We start from the raw sequence: 21353 nt of genomic DNA on the forward strand, positions 1-21353 counted from the left end.
CACGAGTAGCTTTATGAATATCAACCCTGGACTCCATTTTGAGCCAGTGTGAAACAAAAGCAGAGACACAGGGAGCCCTGCTTTCCTTCTTTGCCTGTTTTTTTTCCCCATTTCTAAACAGTACTTGAAAGCTGCTCTTCAGAAACGAATACTGGATCAATGTCTGAAGCACTGTGAACTCAGAGTTTGGTCTGATGTATTCAGAAAGGACACACTTTACTAAGCACGAATGGGAGGGGAGTGCGACTTAAGCTCTGCATTGTTAGGAGTTTAGAAGTCAAAGTCCAGACACCCTGGTTTTGCTCACTACTAAGCCTCGTGCCATGTATTATTCAATGCATTCGGCAAGCTGAGCTCAGGGATGGTTGGCGCGTGTGTTACCCAAACCACAGAGCGCCCGGCGACGGAGACGCTAAGCCTGCTAAATTAGCCAGTTGAAAATTTCAGGTCATTTATTGAGGGTTTATCTCTAGGTCAAAGCTGAATGGATACATCAGCAGACTCACTGACCTTAATACTTATCTCAGAGTGTGCTATATTGGTGCTAGTGGACTCACATGAACAGAACACATGAACAGACCACGTTCGGTCACATTCCCTGCTTTTAATTACTGAAGTTGAATCTAAATGTGTGTGGATATAATGAGGTATAATCCTGGCAAAGCTTACAGATAAGAACGAACAACTGTGACAATGACACGAAGGTGAAATGGACATACCGGTTCTTCTCCATCTCGTTGTGTGTAGACCTGCAGAGATAAAAAAAACAGAGAGGAAGATATTAGGAATTGCTTTATCATTTCATTTATATTTACATTCATGCATCTGGCAGATGCTTTTATCCAAAGCAACCTTGTTTGTTTTATCAGTTCATGCGAATCGAATTCATGATGTTGGTGGTATTAATACAGCACTGTGTTGTTTGAACTTGTTACACACAAACCCTACCTGACAAAAGTCTTGTCGCATATCCAAGTTTTAGGAACAACAAATATTAACTTGACATCTAGTTGATCAATTGGTATCAGAAGTGGCTTATATGAAAGGCACAGGCCTCTAGAATATGATCATGCCTTGAACTTTATTTAATTAGGACAGTAAGGTCTAACTTTGTCTAGACAACAGTCTTGTCACTTAACGATAACAACAGTCTTGTCACTTATAGGATAAAAAGTCATGGTGCAGTGGAAAAAAAATTACTATTGTGTATGACTCCCATGAGGACTTGGAGGACTGCATCCATACATCTCTGCAATGACTCAAATAATTCTTTAATAAAGTCATCTGGAATGGCAAAGAGTGTTCTTGCAGGACTCCCAGAGTTCACCATGACTCTTTGGATTTATCTTCAATGCCTCCATTTTATCCCCAGACATTCTCAATAATGTTCATGTCTGGTGACTGGGCGGGCCAATCCTGAAGCACCTTGACCTTCTTTGCTTTCAGGAACTTTAATGTGGAGGCTGAAGTATGTGAATTTGCGCTATTCTGCTGAAGAATTTGCCCTCTCCTGTGGTTTGTAATGTAATGGGCAGCATAAATGTATTAATACCTCAGACTGTTAATGTTGCCATCCACTCTGCAGATCTCTCGCACACCCCCATAGTGAATATAACCCCAAACCATGATTTTTCATTCATTAAACTTGACCCATTTCTGTGACATTCTTGGGTCCATGCAGGTCTTTTGCAGTATCTTTTGCAGTTCAACAGATGATTCATCTGAAAAATCTACTTTCTGCCACTTTTTCAAATGATCAACTAGAAGTCAAGTTTTTATTTGTTGCTCTTACAACTGGGATTTATCAGGTAGTATACTTTATTATATTTGGCGCTAGTTTATTAGGAAGTGGCGATTTTGTGCTTTATGGATGAAAACATCAGTGCTTTATTCTCAAATGTTTTGTGTGAGATTCCAATTTCGCTAAAAAGTTCCATTCTCATGGAAATGTCTGGATACTTAGCTAGTGTAGGAATTACAGTTAATATATATATATATATATATATATATATATATATATATATATATATATATATATATATATATATATATTACAACATTTTATTAATTAGCATTTTTACAATGTATCTTAAGTACAAGAAACATGACGCTGCAGCATGAAAAAAGGTATTTTTCACTTTAAAATAAGAGTTTTTGACTCGACCAACTACAAAAACAGTTTCTATTTCTGCACTGCCGTAGCTGAACAACACTATAAACTACTATGACAAGGATCACCTCAGGTACTGATTATGTGCTTTATTTACAGTTAAATGTTTTATTTGACACAAACACAGACAAGAATAATATCTAAAATCTTTTTTTTCATAATAATTTTTTCGGGGTTTCACATTTATTTTTGATAGGACAGTAGAGATTATTGACAGGAAAGCATGGGGAGCAGAGAGAGGGGAAGGATCGACATAGGACCGCGAGGCGGAATCGAACCCGGGTCGCCATGAACACCTGAGTGCGTGTGTCGACGCACTAACCACTACACCACTGGCGCCGACCTTTTTAAAGAAGAATGTTCTGTTGTAGATAAACAGGCTCACGAGATTCATCTGGTGACTAAAATGTTTTCAATAATCCATAAAAAATTCTATCCATCATCCATTCATGCACACAAAACAATATTTCTGTTGGATTTTTAACCTTGTCCTAACCACACACAAAATAACACTGCAGCATGATAAAAAGTATTTTTCTATTTTAAAAGAAGAGTTTTTGACTCAACCAGCCGCAGAAACGGTTTCTATTTCTGCAATGTTGCAGCTGAACAACAGCATAAACTAGTATGACAAGGATCACCTCAGGTACTAATTATGTGTTATATTTACTGATAAATGCTTTATATGACAATTACACAGACAAGAATGATATTCAAAATCAGTTTGATTTTCACCAATTCATCTGGTGACTCTAAAATGTGTTCAATAATCCATAAAAAAAAAAAAAAAAAAAAAAAATCGATCCATCCATTCATACCTACAAAACAATATTTCTGTTGGATTTTTTCAACCGTATCCCAACTACACACACTGGACGATTTGGCCTAAAATCGAAATCACAACTAACTGAACATTTTAATTTGATTACGAATAATGAACAATTATTTCATTTAATGGTTTTGCCCTCATAGTTTACTGAGAAGTTTTGTATAGTAAATAGGCTCAAATATTACAAGCGAGAGATTTTTGAATTTAGGATGCATTATTTGATTTTTAATAATTGAAGTAAACACAAATGATATACTATCTATTCTTATATATTGAACATCTACGCTAAATAACTGAAATTAAAACACAATGTCTAAACGTGCCTCTCTGTGCTCCCCACCATTGTCACCGCTACCAAACCGACCAATCACAAAGCTTGCGCTACATGTTGTGACATATAAGTAAATATTTTTGAGATGTTTTGTACACACCCCCTTGGCAGAAGTATAATATCATAATAATATAATAAGTATAAATCACACTATAACAAGTGTAATTTAGTTTTAACAGAGCAGGGTAAAGTGACTCCACACAGTAGGGAAAGTAATTTAAAAAAATGACCTGGAAAAAATAGATTGATTATAGGTTTTGATTTGAATATCTATTTTGATTACTTTTCGATTAATCGCCCAGCCCTACCCTGCAGCATGATAAAAGGTTTTTGTTCCCCCTTTTAAAAGAAGTTTTGACTAAACCAGCCACAGAAACAGTTTCTATTTCTGCATAGCCTTATCTGAACAACAGCATAAACTACTATAACAATGAACACCTCAGGTACTGATTATGTGCTTTATTTACCGTTAAATGCTTTATTTGACATAAACACAAACAAGAATAATATCTGAAATCAGTTTGTAAAGAAGAAAAGAGTTTCTATTCTAGATAAACAGGCTCACGAGATTTATCTGTTCAATAGTCCATTTAAAAAATCTATCCATCCATTCATGCCTACAAAACAATATTTCTGTTGGATTGTTTCAACCGTGTCCTGACTACACATAAAATGAAGCCGTAGCCTGATAAAAAAGTTATTTGTTCGCCATTTTAAAAGAAGTTTTTGACTCAACCAGCCGCAGAAACGGTTTCTATTTCTGCATAGCCGCGAATGAACAACAGCATAAATTACTATAACCATGAACACCTCAGGTACTGATTATGTGCCTTTATTTACCATTAAATGTTTCTTTTGACAATTACACAAACAAGAATAACATCTGAAATCAGTTTTTAAAGAAGTATGTTTTTTTAAATTTGTTCAATAATCCATAAAAAAAGTCTATTCATGCCTAGCATACAATACTTCTGTACATTTGTTCAACTATTTCCACCAGAGGTGTCAAAACATGCTCCTAAAAGGGCAACTTCTTGGTAAATGAGAGGATCTTTATTATCATTGGAAAAAGTGTAATGGTTAACTTGGATCACATGAGGCACCACAGCCTATCATATAACAAATTCTGCTGGTCTCCTTCCCAGGATAAGTCACAGTGTTAATGTTAGCTGTCATGCTTTTTTGGCTAAAGGTTGCAGGCTTGACTTCCAGTGGCTTTTCTCCAATTAACTTGACATCTCTGGATTAACTGGTTCAGGTGTGTTTTTCTGCTCTATGCAGGACAGCGGCCCTCCAGGAACTAACGTAGCCACGCCTGGTTTAGAGTCTTTTGATGTAGACCGCATAGCAACAACCCAAAACACCCTACCCTAGCAACCATTCAATAACACCTTGACAACAACCACCCCACAGCAACACAGCATTTATTACACAGTCCTAAAAAGAGGAAATTGAAGAACACACTCAGAACTTCGTGGAAATGGCAAAGAAATATATTCTCATTTTGAGAAATATCTTAACACACTGAAAAAAATGGTTTCTGCACAATTGTTGCAAACTATTGATATAGGCTAAAGTTAAACAGACAAATTGTTGTGTTATTAAAATGTTTATATCCAGCCCAAATAAATCCTTTACAACAACTTACCTTAAACAATTTGAGTAAACGCAACGGATTATTTTTGCATAATGTTTTTCAGAGTATTATATACACACACATGTGTGCCCACTACATATTACACGCTGTAATTGAAAAATGTATATAATAAATGTCATGACAACACATGCTTTATGTTAATTGCAACATATTAATCCAAGTTACTTATGTTTAAGTTACACAATCTGTTTTACGTCAGTTTAATGCAATTTAAATTCCTTAAGTTTATTTGATTCAACAACAAGATTTAAGGCAGTCATTTTTACACTGTATATTTTTTTATTTAAATATACATTTTTCCTCAATATTCGTTCATTTTCTTTTTGGCTTAGTCCCTTTATTAAGCAGGGGTTGCCACAACGGATTGAATCGCCAACTTATCCAGCATATGTTTTATGCAGCGGATGCCCTTCCAGCTGCAACTCATCATGGGGAAACACCCATAGAGTCTCATTCACACACATACACTATGGGCAATTTATTTTATTAAATTCACCTATAGTTCTTGTCTTTGGACTGTGGGGGAAACCTGTGCACCTGGAGGAAACCCATGCCAACACGGTGAGAACATGCAAACTCCACACAGAAATACCAAATGACACAGCCGAGGCTTGAACCTGCGACCTTCTTGCTGTGAAGTGATCGAGCTACCCACTGCCCCACCGTGACACCCTTATCCTCAATATATAATGAGTAAACTTAGGCAAAAGATGAGATGAGATGTGCCGTTTTAGCGTCTGTATCAAATTAAATTTACTAAAGTGATATTAATTAACAAGACAGTGGTTTGAAGGATAATGGTGAAGTTTAACGATTCAATTAATTTAGGGATGTTTTGTGCTGCACTGTGATTCTTAGAGGTGCTTTATGTAAGTTTTTGACTCTTCTAAAGCATGAAAATACTATAATATGTTTGAAGATATTTAGGAAACATGCTAAGTGAACATTCTTGTTTATCTAAAAAACAATGCTGAAGTCTGATATTCTGCTTTAAAAATGAGCGCTCCGTGCTGGAACGGCTGTACTTGATTTGGGTATTTTAACCCACCCAATGCCAGTTTAGCCAATTATATTTCAGCACCCCGGGTTGCCTTTGTGGAAAACAGCATATTTCATTCATTAAGTCAGAGAGGCTCTCAAAGCATGCACTTGTGTCTAAAACACGACCTCTGGTGGACAGTAGCAGACTCCGAAATAAGACGCAGATTCAGAGTTCCACATGAGGTTATTAATTGGCAAATAACAGAAATATTTGTTTTGATTAGGTGAGCAGGTTACATTATAACCGTGTGTCCTAATAACATGCTACGTGATGAGATTTGCAGTGATAAGCAATTTGGCTGTTTTCACCAGACAAAACGCGTCAGAAATTTAAATACAGCCATTCAGAAGCACAAAATATGCACTCACTCACGAAATGGTAAGGTTTATAATCTAATTAATACATATTAACCCTCTTTAGCATTATTAAATGTTCATGCTGAATCACTGATATGTGTTGGTGGTTAGTCAGTTCTAAACAGAGATGTATAGTAACGAAGTAGAACTACTTCACTACTGTACTTAAGTACTAAAAGGCAGTATCTGTACTTTACTGGAGTATTATTTTTTTCTCCTACTTCCACTTTTACTTAAGTACATATTTTCCATGAATTTAATACTTTTACTCCGATAGATTTTTTATGTGCTGCATCGTTACTCGTTACTAGGGGTGTCAAAATGATCGATATCAGTTCAATAATAGGTCATAACCGGTGATTACGTGATGACGTCATTTATCTCCTATGCGCGATGTCGCAATACTATGGCGGAGGACGGAGGCGCGAGTGAAGGCGGCACACGAGCCGCTAATTTACTATTAGGGAGAAATGTTGTAAAACTTCACCTCTGCCTCTCTCTTTCTCACTTTGGACATTTGACCCGCTGGCCTGTTTGTAAGGTAACTTTCCCTCTTTTCTTGGCTGTTAAAGCTGTCGATCCATCCAGACACGAGCGTGTCTGATGTTCAAGTTTTCTCCACTTTGTCTATTACCTGTGATAACCGCGTATTCTTCCCGCCATGGGTGAACAGCGCTTAATTTCTAAAGCCCTTTCTGTTGAGCAGATGAAGATAATAACCAATCATCATAAGACCTCGCCTGTCAGCGCTCAAAAAGCAGGCGGTATGATATTGACATGAGTTTATTAGCTGTAAATGCTCATGCTGTCTTCTGTGCATGAGTTTTGTTTGATACATTCAGAAAGAGTGCTTTCTTTAAGCAGGTCAAATTATGAGTAGGGTTCATATATCTGACTGCTGTATTAAAGAACAAAATTGTATTAAAAATAACCCTATAACTGTCACACCAAGACAAAAGCAATAGATTTTTTTTATTGCATTTCTTAACTCATAATGTCGCTATTTAACACAGTCAATGCATTTTTTTCTCAACACATCCCATAATTTCTAAAATATCAGCCTCTACCAACTGGTTAAGAAGTTGGTTTATGGTAAAAGTACCAGAATTAATAAATATACTACAGAACATATGAAGTGCCAGACCAATTGAATTAAAAACATAATCAAAATTTAAAAAATTTATACTAAACCATAGCCATAAGCCATAAAGTATTTTAGATTTTCTTTTAACACAGTACTATACACGCTTTCCTGTTTTTCTTTTCTTTTTTTTTTTTACAATAAAATCAAAATCAAGTGAATTAGTGCAACAGGATTTAGTTTGCTTGTTTAGTTTAGTTTCACGACTGCTTCCAGAAGACAAAACTCCTGTTTATTGTGGTATTAACCAATTAAACTTCAAAACTACCAAAGTGTGAGTGTGTGTGAGTGAATAATGCATGTACGAGAGAAACAGTGTGATTGTACCTGTGTGTGCGTCTGTGTGTGTGTGTGTGAGAGAGAGAGAGTGTATGAGAGTGTAAAAGAGTGTATTTTCGTGTTTGTGTGTGTGTGTGCCCATGTATATGTACACTCTCAGAAAAAAAGGTACAAAATTGTACCTTTTAGGGTACAAATGGCCCGTCACTGGGGTGGTACCCTTAAGGGTACAAATTTGTACCTCTATTTAAAGGTACAAAATTGTACCTTCTACATTTGTACCCTTTAAGGGACAATTTTGTACCCCCACCGAAGGTACAAAAATTTACCTTTTTATATTATATAGCATTTTCAGGGTACTGACCCAGGCATTTTGATCCTTTGGTGACTGCATGCACAAATAAATAAATAAAATATTTTGGTTAGCAGATGTCCATTTTTATTTATTAATGTAGAAATATTTCATTACAACTCACAACTGAATGTGTTAAGAAATAAAATTACACAGTAAATATAAAGCAGACATGTAAAACAGTAAAAAGAACAATTTAGAAAACAAATAAAAATTGTTCACTCACTGTACAGTATATAATCTACCCTTAATACAAAGACCACAAGAATACTGTTTAAGATTTATAAACACATTACACAGGCTACATCAAGTACTGCACTTTATAAAGTCCAAAGTATTTGTCTTTAGTCAGAATACTCAGTCATAATAAATAATTTGTCATCAACATTTTCTCTGAATTTCAGAATGAAGGCAATGTTTCTCTATAAATTGCTTCAACAGTGCAGAAAACCAAATACATCAGTAGCCTCTTCCTCAACACCAGTAGATTACTCCTCATCATCCTCAAGTGGAGTTGTAATTTGTTGTAACACAATATGTGTTTATGCTTTAGGTAAACATGACATGTAAAGCACTCATATCTGGAAAATGTTCTTTGATAGTCATTAGGACCACAAGTTATTTAAAAATCTGCTTTATGCATGAATGAGAGCAGTGTGCTGGATTAACTTGATTGTGATTATCCCAAGAGCATGTAGAGAAACAAAAAACAAGGTTGATCACTTTGGTAACTGGAGTAGATCGAGGCTTGTCACCGTCCACCGTTCATTCAAAACATTCCACTGCAGAAACATCAAGGTGATCTTCTAATAAGATGGATATGTCAAAAATGTATATTCGTCCACATCATTAGCCCGGCCAATCGCAATCCCATCAACTCTGAAGACTGCCGTGACTCGTCTTGTTAACACAGTTGTCCAGTCGGTGGTGTCCTCCTGTACTTGAACTGTTGGATGTGGTGAAGATGATTCACTGTAAATGACAAAGCAATAATTACATTAATATCAGTCACTCTATCACTGATGAAGAGAAAATCAACATGCATAGAAAGTAAAATAATTAATATTCACCGATTTTAAAAAAAAAGTATCACAGATTAAAAGACTAATATAAATTTCATTCATTCATTCAATTTCTTTTTGGCTTAGTCCCTTTATTAATCTGGGGTCGCCACAGTGGAATGAACCACCAACTTATCCAGCATATGTTTTATGCAGCAGATGCCCTTCCAGCTGCAACCCAGTATTACGAAACATCCAGACACACTTATTCACACACACACATTTATACACTACAGACAAATAAGCTTACCAAATTCAGCTATAGCGCATGTCTTTGGACTTGTGGGGAAACCGGAGCACTTGGAGGAAACCTTCACGAACACTGGAAGAATATGCAAACTCCTCACACAAATGCCAACTGACCCAGCCGAGGCTCGAACCAGCGACCTTCTTGCTGTAAGGTGACAGCACTACCCACTGCGTCATCCTAATATAAAGAATATCAAGAATTATAAAATGCATTTATCACAGCATATACTGAACAGAAAACAACATACGCACCGGAGCACAACGAAATGTTGAAGTGTCTCGCTTAACAAGGCTGGCAACATGAGAAGTGCTGCTGTAAAATCAATTCCTGGAACATAAGATGTGGCATACAAACAAATATGAATGAATCCATCCAAAGCTAGAATTTAATAATATTAATCAAGTGGAGAAAGTTTAGAAAGAGTACCTTCGAGTCAGGTCCATAGCCTTCTTCAGTTGATCTCTCATCTTTCGATGAAAACCTAGAAAATAATTTTAAACACGTGGGTGTACATTTATTGTTGTTTGTAAGCAAAAACCTACAAATTTAAAATAGTATGTAAGCCATTAAAACCATGGTATAGATAATGAGACATACTTACATCTTGTAACTGAGCCATGCTTTCATATGACATGCCTTCATTGGTCTAATGCTGTTAGCCTGCATTATGTTGTTTAATCTTGTCCTGAAATACAATTGGAAACTTCATAAACTTCAGGAAAGCAATAAGATAAAGCAATAACTATTTATTTATAGTATTTTATTTATATATAAGTATAACGTTAAACGATAGTAAAGCAGCAACAATTCTGGACATGAGAGTTTGTGGACACTCCTCAACATTAATGTAACTTAGACACTGAAACAAAGATATGTACAAGCATACACACGCCACGTTTGTAACTAGCCACGTTTACATAATCAGTCGCTTTGCCGGTGACAAAATTGTGATTTTTCTTCACAAAATGGCGGTGTATATAACCGTCTAAAATTACATTTCCGCGGTCAACCGAGGCTAGAAAATGGCCTCAAAATATAAAACATTATCGATAATTACAAATTCCAGTATTAATAACAAAAGGTTTTATATCAAGGTATATGAAGACTTCAGTCGCGCCCGCTCCGGGCCACACCGCACATTACTCACGGCCCGATTCCGGTGCACGGTTACGGCAGCGTCGGCTCGCTTCTGCCGCCGCATCTGGCCCGAGTAACGATACAGCAGACGGACTCGGGCAGGCGAGAATCTAGCCGCAACTGGCCCGAGTGTATTTTGCTATCTGGGTTGCGATTATATTCCGCCGTGGCAACACTTATTAATAAAGCAGTAACGTAACGTAACATATAAGGCGCGAATACGTAACGTAGGCGATAAAGGGAACTTTTACACCGAGAAAACTAACAGCATATAGTACTTACCTTCTATAACGTTATGTCCCTCGGTGACTTCGATATCACGTTGTATTAACTTCTTTAATAAGCTGCAGACATCTTAGCAAACTCCATCCTGCAGGCCAACGTACACCAGCCAGCCCGGAGCACAAAGCGGGGGAAAGCCGAGACCAGAGAGTCAGACAAAATCAACAGAACACGGCTTCACATGTAAAAATGAGACTGAAAATATATCTTTAATACATTCTTACCTGAAAAGTGTGGACTCCAAAATAGACTTTTCTTTGAAAAGCGTGCGAAGTTCTGTGTAAACAGCCAGCATACTCGACCGACCGCTTCAGTAACAAACACTACTATAACGTCTCAACAAGCCAAATTCTTAAAGAGACAGCAACATCACCACCTGTATGAAGATGCTGTCCCTCTGCATGGTTCTTATTCTACATCCCATATATACTATAGGGACTTAAACAGTAAGCAAAGACCAGTATTTACGTTTTTAATGATTAAAATTACATTTAATTATAAATTAAATTATTAACATTTTTGAGAAAAAATGTAATTTAAATACATGAAAAAAAATAATTATTAAAATTTTTAATTCAATCAATTTATTTATTTATTATATTTTTAAATTATGTATTTTAGTATTAATGTTTAGTATTAATACATTTAAATTAGTGTTATGTAGTGTCTTGATCTTATCATGAGCTGAGGGTACAATTTTGTTCCTATAGGGAAACAAAATATATAATTGTACCTTTAAAGGTGCCAAATTGGTCCTTTACGGTACAATTTTGTATCCAAATGTGCTATAAAAGGTACAAAAATGTACCTTTCAAACCTAAATCTGGACATTTGTACCTTTATAGCCCGTTTGGGTACAAAATTGTACCCTAAGGACCAATATGGGACCTTTAAAGGTACAATTTTATATTTTGTTCCCTCTAGGAACAAAATTGTACCCTCATTGTACCTTTTTTTCTGAGAGTGTATAACAACATCGGTATTACACAGATGTTAGGAGGAGATGGTGAATTATGTGGATATTATGTATAAAATTCAATCACACTAAATATTTTTTTATTTTCAGAAAGTAAAACTACACATAATTTCCTGTAAGGGTTGGGTTTAGAGATTGGATTTGGGGTTAGAGCATTCAAAAGTATAGTTTGTAGAGTATAAAAACAATTGTAACCTATGTAATGTCCCCACAATTCACAAAAATGTGTGTGTGTGTGTGTGTGTGTGTGTGTGTGTGTGTGTGTGCGTGTGTGTGTGAGAGAGAGATAGAGAGAGAACTGTGTGTGAGAGTGTATGAATGTGTGAGAGTGTACATTTAGGTGTGTGTGTGTATGTGTGTGTAAAAGAGAGAGAGAGAGAGAGAGAGAGAGAGAGAGTATGAATGAACATGCTGAATTATCTCATCAGTGAAGTGATTTTCTGGTAAAAGAGCCCGACGATGTGAGTTCTTGTACCATAGAAATTATTTACAGAGAAAAACAGTATCATAAGCCATGTTTCTTTTCATTCTGCTTAATCAAGTGCCCCAAAGATATTTAAAATAAACAAAACAATATGATGTCTTTTGACTGCCTTCTTTAATAACTACATTACACAATACTTGTACTTTTACTTTCAGTACTTGAGTAGTAAATTTTGAAATAAACTACTTGCAATACTTAAGTACTAAAAATGTTGAATACTTTAGTACTTCCACTTAAGTATGGTGATTAAAGAGCACTTCTACTTCTACTCAAGTCACTTTTTGATAGAGCACTTGTACTTTTACTTAAGTACGGGTCTCTAGTACTTTATACATCTCTGGTTCTAAAGTTCAATTTCAAAAGGTTTATTTTATTTTCATGATCTGAGGTGAACTATCTGCTGCTGCTTTCAGTAGTATGGCAATAATGTCATGTGAAATGGCATTCAAACTCACATTATTAGGATTTAACAGTTAATGAAGCACATGAGGTGTACCTGAGGTGATCATTGTCAGTTTTCTGTGGTTCAGCTACAAGAAATAGAAGCTGTTTCTAATATATCAATTCGAGGTGTTGGTTAGAACAATAAACTCCTTTAATTATAAAGAATATTCCTCCAATTGCGTGCCGTTGCTTTTATTTAGAACATAATTTAAATCAGCCTTTAGGCTCGATAGTCAGACACAGGTTTTTTGGTCCTCAATCTGGCAACCATGCTCTTGTGTTTGTTTTGATTCAGGAATGCAATACCTAGTTCAACCACTGGGTGTCAAACTTGCATACTGCACCTTTAAACAACTATAAAGATAATGTCATCAAATGATGCCTGACAAAAAAACTGTTATTTAATTATAATTACACAGAAAGTTGTAAAAATGTAAATGTCACAATCGAATGTATCAAAAAAAAAAAAAAAATCAACATTTAAAACGGTCTTATTTTTATATTGCTTAAATGCTTGAAAACAAACCTTGTCCACTATATAATGGGATTTATGACAATATATGAACAAACAAACGCTCAAGGGATCATGAAATGTAGGCATCTCTGCCATCAAAATCCATTTATTAACAAAATAATAGCTCTAACATCACCCCGTTATTCTGAAAGGGATAGTTCCCCCAAAATAGAGATAAACATGGTTTCTGCTACATTCATTCTTTCATGGCGGGCCGCCAAAATTCATCCCGCCACGGCTACATTACAGCTTCTCATTCAAAACATTATATTTTTTAATAGCGGGTGATAATTTCACCAAAACTTATTAAAAGGTAAGTGAATTATAACAGCGCAAACTTTTCTGTAACCGTAGTAGTGCTATGCGTCATTTGTTTAACCCTTTAAGGTGACGTGCTGACTGACTGACAGGTGCGTGATGCGTGAGGCCAGCAAACAGGACGTATAGCCGTTTTACTTTTTTTTAGGACGCATTAAAGCTGCTCTTTAGGACTATTAGAGACATTCATAAATATCCCTAGCAAATCTATTAAATGCTGGAGACATACTCGTTACATAATCACACTAAATAGCACTTCAGCAGCGTTTATTTGAGAGCGCACAAGAAGATCTGCGTGCTCTTGAAGCGACTTATATTTGAGGGGGCATGCAAGAAGTTTTGTGCACAAGCAGAGGAAATCGGCGCGCAAACAAAGAGATTCACATGCTTGTAGTTTCCTAAAGGAAACACTGGATATACATACCATATTTATTCAACCTCAAGTGGTTTCAAACCATGATGAGTTTCTTTCTTCTGCTTTACACAATTGAAGATATTGTGAAGAAAGGTGTAAGCCTTTTACCGTTGTCATCCATAGTAGGAAAAACAAATATAGAAGTTAATGGTTACGTTTCCAACATTCTTCAAAATATCTTCTTTTGTGTTTAACAGAAGAAAGAAACTCATAATGAAACAATGAGCACATGATGACCGAATATTCATTTTTGGATGAACTACCACGGCACACAGAGAGTGTCCTGTGCTCAATGCTGATTTGAATGTTCAGTACAAAGGTGAACCGGTGCATGTGTGTGTGTGTGTGTGTGTGTGTGTGTGTGTGGTGTAAAACCTCTACAGAAACAAACTCCACTACGGCAGGGGGATTTTAAGGGCCCCTGAGCTTGTTTAGTGGACGCAGGAGTTGCCAAAATGCTAATTGCTGATTGCAAATGTACTCGGTCCTCTCTGTGTGCACGTCTCGCTACGTTCGCAAAATACATAGAGGCCCTTGGCCCCGCTTAGCAACAGTAACTAGAAACACAAGCCTGAGACACAAGACGGTGGTGGGGGGTTGAGTCCTGCAAACACAACATGTGAAGAATGAAGGCTCGCTTCAGAGAGGACATTTCGGCATCAACAGACAAGTGAAAGAGAAGCAAAGCAGAGAACGGCAAGGAAAAGATGAGAGGGAGAACAAGATCTCAATAGAAAAAGAGTCTGATGTCCAATGCTTTTGCTGCATTCAAGCCATGTTGACAAAATTATGCTTTATTATAAGATTAATGAACACCTCAAAGTCATATCTATGTATCATTCAGTTGTTGCTAGATCCTATACGGTTGCGGACGGAAGTTAACAAGAACTATCTATATTATTTATTAAATTTCCCATTAATTTTATTTTATTAACATCTACCCCAAAGCTAAAACCAACCGAAACCGTAATGTAAAAACAGCAGTTGTACATTATTATTTATGTTATTTACCCGATAAACTGTATTTTAAACGCCTATTCCTACCCCAACTCTAAACCCAACCGCCAGAGTACTGTAAACATATTAATTATTGTTATACAGCGTCCCAAAAATGAAGCTATATTGATGTGCATGAGCAGTTGTATCCTATCTAGACTTTACCTGATCATTTGGGACTTTGTTAGATATCAATTTATTTGATACCACATTTTTGCTGAATTGGGTATCAATCAAAACCAAACAATACTATATAGCGCATGTACTGTTCTGTGATACTGTTTAGCCCCATTCATACTGATTAACACAATATGTTTAAATAGCTACTATCGAGCAGTCATTCTAACTGCTGAAACTTCTTTTAAACTCAGTCTGCTATAGTATTTATTTATTTATTTTATCATAAGTTGTTTTTCTTTAAAATAATGTAATATAGTCCGTAATTAGTAGTCTGTATTTAATCAAAGACTCTAGAATACACAAGACATGTCACACGTATTGTTTTGAATGGGGAAAAGTGTAACGGTCAATATAGTGAATAAAGCCCATTCTACTAGTACAGGAGCCAATCATCGATCGCTATATGGTGAATAAATCCCGCCTTCTAGTACAGGAGCCAATCATTCATCCCTATATGGTGAATAAATCCTGCCTTCTAGTACAGGAGCCAATCATCGATCGCTATATGGTGAATAAATCCCGCCTACTAGTACAGGAGCCAATCATTCATCCCTATATGGTGAATAAATCCTGCCTTCTAGTACAGGAGCCAATCATCAATCATTATAGGCTGGCGATACACCGGGGGAGGGGCTCGGACCAGACGTAATTTCTGCACATTTTGTGTGATCTGAATGTTTAGAAATAAAACTTAGGTACAGTTGTTTAATTTTATTGGTGATTCCTAATATAAAATTTAATGGTAAGCTTGGCAAGCAGTTTTGGAGAATTTGATGCTTCCCCATTCAGACAGAATGCCAGAGCATACAGCCCGAGAAGTGTTTCAAAGATGGCTGCTAGTTGAAATGACTTGCCTTAAAAGGACTTTAATTTAATACACAATATATATTGCAAGTTGAGTGTGTATACCTCAGATTTTTAGAGGTATAGATATTCTATACCAGGGGTGTCCAAACGTTTCCTTATGAAGAGCCAAAAACCAAACTTGATTGAGGCTAGTGGGCTAAATGTAAATTTAATCGGCATGGTTATTTCTAAATTTATTTAATAAAATTTAAAGATTGAAACTAGAAAACATTGCTTTATATAAACTAACACAGTATTATTTTTAGCTGTTTATTTATTTTACACGTTTTAATGAACTTACTAGAGTAAAATAAAATATATTCTCATTTATAACAGAATGGAGTTACACTAGTTTTTGCCTTGATTTGCTCACTGACGTCTTCTGCATAGTCCTCTGTCCGTCGAGTAACAGTAATTACATTTTAAAAATCTGATTCATGTACAATATTTAATTAAAACATTTCATTTCAATTTTAACATTTACATTTTTTGTAGCTTAGCAATAAAACACACCAACCCTCTTCATCATTCTTACCCTCTTCTAAGATAAGATGGTGGGCCAAATCAAAGGTTACAACGGACCAACTTTGGTCCACGGGCCCTACTTTGGGTATCTCTGCTCTATAATATAGAAAAAATAAATAAATAAAAAAGTATAGGCCGATATTCAAAATGTTTGATTTTGACAATTTAGGTTGTTTGCATCAAATGTGGATGAAAACATAAGTGGTAGATTATTGCAACCAAACCAAACTATCCATAAATTTCATACAGGTCCAAAAACAATGATCAAGTTTCACCAGTTAAGCTTTTCTTACACATCTAATGCACATATCTTGCTTTTTACTTAGCTGTTTTCTCGCTAAATAGAATGTTGTTGTTTACAAGGCAAATAAACAAACCAAAACACTACAATTCAATTCTACTTTGCCTTGGTAAAATGTTTTAAATGTTTCTAAAATCAGTCTCTTATACTCCCCAAAAGCTAGATTTTTTGCTAAAAAATACAACCAAGGATTCAGCTAAAAATCCTCTTAAAAAATCCTGTCATTTTATGAAATATGACTACAATATAAAATTTATAATGGCTTACTGTAGTATTACATGTCATTTTTTGCAGTAATAGTACAGCTGAATTTTCAGCAGCCATTACTTCAGTGCAATTTAATCCTTCAGAAATAAATCTAATTAAAACCATCTGATTTGATTCTGACATTATTTGAAACAGAAATCTGAATGGGTAATTTACTGAGATCAGTCGCACCATGTGACTGCTATATCACCCGACAGCTGCATAATCATTTTAGCATTGTGTTTAGGCATTTTATAATGAGGTCATCACATGCAGTCATCTTAAAATTACAGCAATTATGAGATAGCATGCACAAGCTTTATAAAGTACATATGAAATATTACAATAAAGATTGCATGGGAAAACCTTAACTTGTCTGATCAAATAAGTAGGATGGACTGTATAAAGGTAACGTTAGAAGTAAACACAACAACTCTAAATGCTATTAATCAAACGAAAAGATTACATAAGCTCTATAGCATTGGTCAGAACATAGTAAACCGCAACATTTGCAAACTCCAAAAGAGAGCTTGAAGGGATTGTGCCATCTCATTATTCATCCATCTATCCATCCATCCATCTAGCTGACCTAATGACCCTCACTCTAAAAATACACCCAAGGTTGAGGCAGAAGATATCTTCTCACCCCAGTGTCTCACAATCATTTTAACCCTTTAAATTAGCTTGTTTAGGACACTTAAATCTTCTTTTCAGAGACATTGTGTACTATTTGTTTGGGTAGGTACCATATCTCATTTAGCTAGAAAGGATAGGAGGATAAGATAGATGTACAGCCTGTTCTCTTTGTGCCACAATTTAATTATTACAAGATTACAATTTAAAATGAAATATTTTTTAGGAAATACAGTGTTTCACCTGCTGAACATTTAAAGAGAGAGTATATAATGGTGCAACATCTCGAGTTATTGTCATTAACTAAAATTAAAGCTAATAAAAACAATTATATGACTTAAATATATATTTAAAATAAATACTCAAATGTTGCTTAGGCAAGGCAACTTACTGACAAAATTAAAACTAAAATCTAAAAATGTATATTTGCTATTATTTTATTCAACCTCAGGCCATCTATACACTTTTATGTGAACATTTAAGCACCCTTATTTACAACTGGCTCGTTGAGATAAAACTAATAATAATAAAATCAATACAAACAAATGTATGCTCTTGCATTTTATCCATAACAAAACACCCAAAAAGGGTCCCAGCTAAAATCCTCTTTAATGTTCTACTTAAGGAAAAAAAACAAACAAACAAACAATCTATTCAATCTTGGGTTATCAGATTCTTTATTTTGATTTTAATCTTATTTAACAGAAAATGTTTGTTTTTGAGAGAACTATACACCGTTAATGATTTTTGTAAATGACACAGTATTTAACTGTATCATTAACTGAATTTGACTGTACAACAGTTATGCGGTATCTTACTGTATTTTAAAGTTGCATTGTGAAATTTACCAAATATTGTACAGTAAAGATATACAGTACTGTAATGCAAAGCGGGGAAAATGGTGCTGTAAATGTAATGTAAACAGTATTTTTGCTGTAATTAATTTTCAGTAAGTTACTGTAGATTTTTCAGGAAATTGAAAACAATGTAGCTTAAAAGCATCAATTGGAAATAATTTACATCTAAAACTGGAATAAAACTTAAATCAAAAACACGACACAAAATAATTTAACTAAAAAAATAAAAGTAAATTCAAAATATGAATTAAACCAATATGCTTAATATAAATACTTTCTCTACGGTCTAAAATAGCCTTTTCTGAATGCTGTGAGTCGTCTTGCTCGAAATGAAAAGTTCATAAACAATGCTAACATTAACTAACATCAAGCCTGTGCACATAGATCAGCTGATCTGCTTGGCTTGCGTCTCGCTCGGGAGGTGGATTGAAGAGGGGTGGGGGTCGACTGAAACCAGTGACATAACAGCCCATACCAATGTGTAATGCAGACTCCCCTTGTTGCTACTGTACTTGCCAGACCACCTGTCCCAACACATTAAAAGCCAAGCAGTTTCCAAAGCATATCTCGTCTTATTATTACCTACATACAGCATACACATCCAGTTCACTCTGTAAGTCACAACACGGTGCTTCTCATAAACTAAAATACCTGTTAAAATGAATAAACAATGTAATATGACTCCACTACATGGCATAAATTCACGTCACAATACTATAGCAGCTAAGGCTGGGTAATATTGCAATGAATGATCACGATATCATGTTTCATATCATTCGGTATCGATAATTATTAAATATTTTTTAACAATCCATTTAGGAATATTAGATTTTCTGTGTTAATCTAACCACTTTATTTTAATTTACCAACATTACTAAGGCAAATCTTTTTAACAGTCAAAAAAATTAAAACAAAATATCTGATCTCTTTATAATAAAATAAACATAAGTGTTAAAGAAACTCTTAAACTTGATAAATAAAAATATTACAAAATGTGTGCAATGGTAAAGTGTAAATATTGAACAATCAAAGCAAAGATGTCAATAGTAACGATACAGTAAACCTCAAACTCTGTAAACAAAACTAATTATAATAATCAAATCTGAGTTTTAGTAAAGAAACCAACCATCATTATTCAAATACTGTACATACTGCAACATTAGAAATTATGAAGTTGAATGACTTAATTACTCCCTATGCTAAAAAGGGAGCTTTCAAATGGGGAGCTTGTGGCTGGGATGCAAAAGAAAAGAAACCAAAAAGCCACTCTGGCGACATCCTTACATCCTTCTTTTATTTACAATCTCTTCACTGCTGCTAGCCACAGCACTCATTTTCGTGTGTGTTGTTACTCTGACCTTAAATGACAAGCGCAAGTGTATGGTTTCCTTCACCACTGTGCTTTGCACTCGCAGTCCCCTGGCATCTCTTGTAACTAGGCATCAATCAACCGTTTTCTCAGAGGATGACAAACAAACAAATCATTGCTGCAGCTCTGATACAAGTTTATGGAGAAAAGTAAAAAGCACTGTGCAGTGTTTGGATGCACTGTGTTTGTCTGAGTTAATTAGTCTACCGTTTTCACTGAAATGTGTATATTCCATACAAAGTGTGAAGCATATTGGTTAGTTCTACTTGCATGAATCAAGGTGCGCTCACAGCATTCGGAAAAGTTCAGATGTTTTTCAACTAGGTGTACATGGAGTGCATCAAGTGTGTGCCGTTTCCACAGCATGTAACATTGTCAAGTCCGGAGCCTCCATTTTAAATGACAAACTAACACCCTAAGCTTATTGGCATTGCTTCCAAGGCGCAAACTCACATAAAAAAAATAAATAAAAATAAAATAAAATAAAAACTATAGCTTTTTAATCGAAACTTTATACTGAGCTTTTTTTTTAATAGTTATTGACAACACTGTCCAGCCAATAAATACAGATACCGAAATTCTAAAGTTTTGCAACCTTAAAGGGCTCCACAGAATGTTGAAATAAAAATAAAATTAATTTGTTTATTTGCCGGAATAAATGTGTGAGCATTTTAGTGACTTTTTCCACATGCAACATTAACTATTGTAGAACCATTAATGACAATGCTACCATTAACAAACTAGTGGCATCGTCAGTATTTTAGAGCCATAATGCTGATTTATACTTCTGCATCAAGCACATGCGTATGGGCCAGCGAAGCCTTCGTGGGGTCGCATAGCCCTCGCCGTGGCTTACACTAATGAGCAACTCTCAAAAAATAGAAATTACAAGTTATAACGACGCAAAGCACAAGCTCTGTGATTAGTCAGCTTGGTAGCGATGACGAGTGTGGGCGGGGCTGTGAGCCACACAAACCTGTTGGAGCGAGTATTTACAAGAGTCGAGCTCCAATTGGAAACTTTTGTTTTATGTTTACCTTATGATTAAAGTTGTTGCACGTCTGCCAGTTCCCACCTCTGAATGAGCGTGTTTGAGCTACTTGGTTTTACTGTATTGTGATTTTTGCTCCACAATATATTCTTTTCCAATGTCTGGATAAAAAGCACATTATATTTTACATTGAGAAAGTTTTATAATATTTTGGCACAGTAAACATGTCAGGCTAAAATAATTTAAATAAATCAATGACCTCTGCCATCTTTATTTGTTTCAAAAACACTGATTTGTTTACAATTTAAAACTGCGTCTTTGGATAAATTTTCTGCTGCAGATACTGTTGTATCAAAACAAAACAAAACATA

General features: G+C 35.4%; 1 protein-coding gene and 1 long non-coding RNA gene across 2 annotated transcripts in view; both read right to left on the reverse strand.

Moving 5' to 3' along the window:
* Nucleotides 1-21353, reverse strand: part of mxd1 (MAX dimerization protein 1) — a 61301-nt gene that overhangs the window by 29369 nt on the left and 10579 nt on the right. Inside the window, exon 3 of the mRNA XM_693515.8 lies at nucleotides 720-749. Coding sequence (XP_698607.2) covers nucleotides 720-749 — 30 coding nt within the window. The remainder of the gene's footprint in view (nucleotides 1-719; nucleotides 750-21353) is intronic.
* On the reverse strand, nucleotides 7664-11190 carry LOC137495562 (uncharacterized). Its single transcript, XR_011015437.2, has 8 exons — nucleotides 11112-11190; nucleotides 10888-10975; nucleotides 10070-10153; nucleotides 9895-9949; nucleotides 9720-9795; nucleotides 9469-9645; nucleotides 8073-9129; nucleotides 7664-7987 (listed from the first exon to the last, which is right to left on the reverse strand). It is a non-coding gene; the product is annotated as an uncharacterized lncRNA (long non-coding RNA).

Source organism: Danio rerio, chromosome 5, assembly GCF_049306965.1.
Source record: "Danio rerio strain Tuebingen ecotype United States chromosome 5, GRCz12tu, whole genome shotgun sequence".
NCBI lineage: Eukaryota > Metazoa > Chordata > Actinopteri > Cypriniformes > Danionidae > Danio > Danio rerio.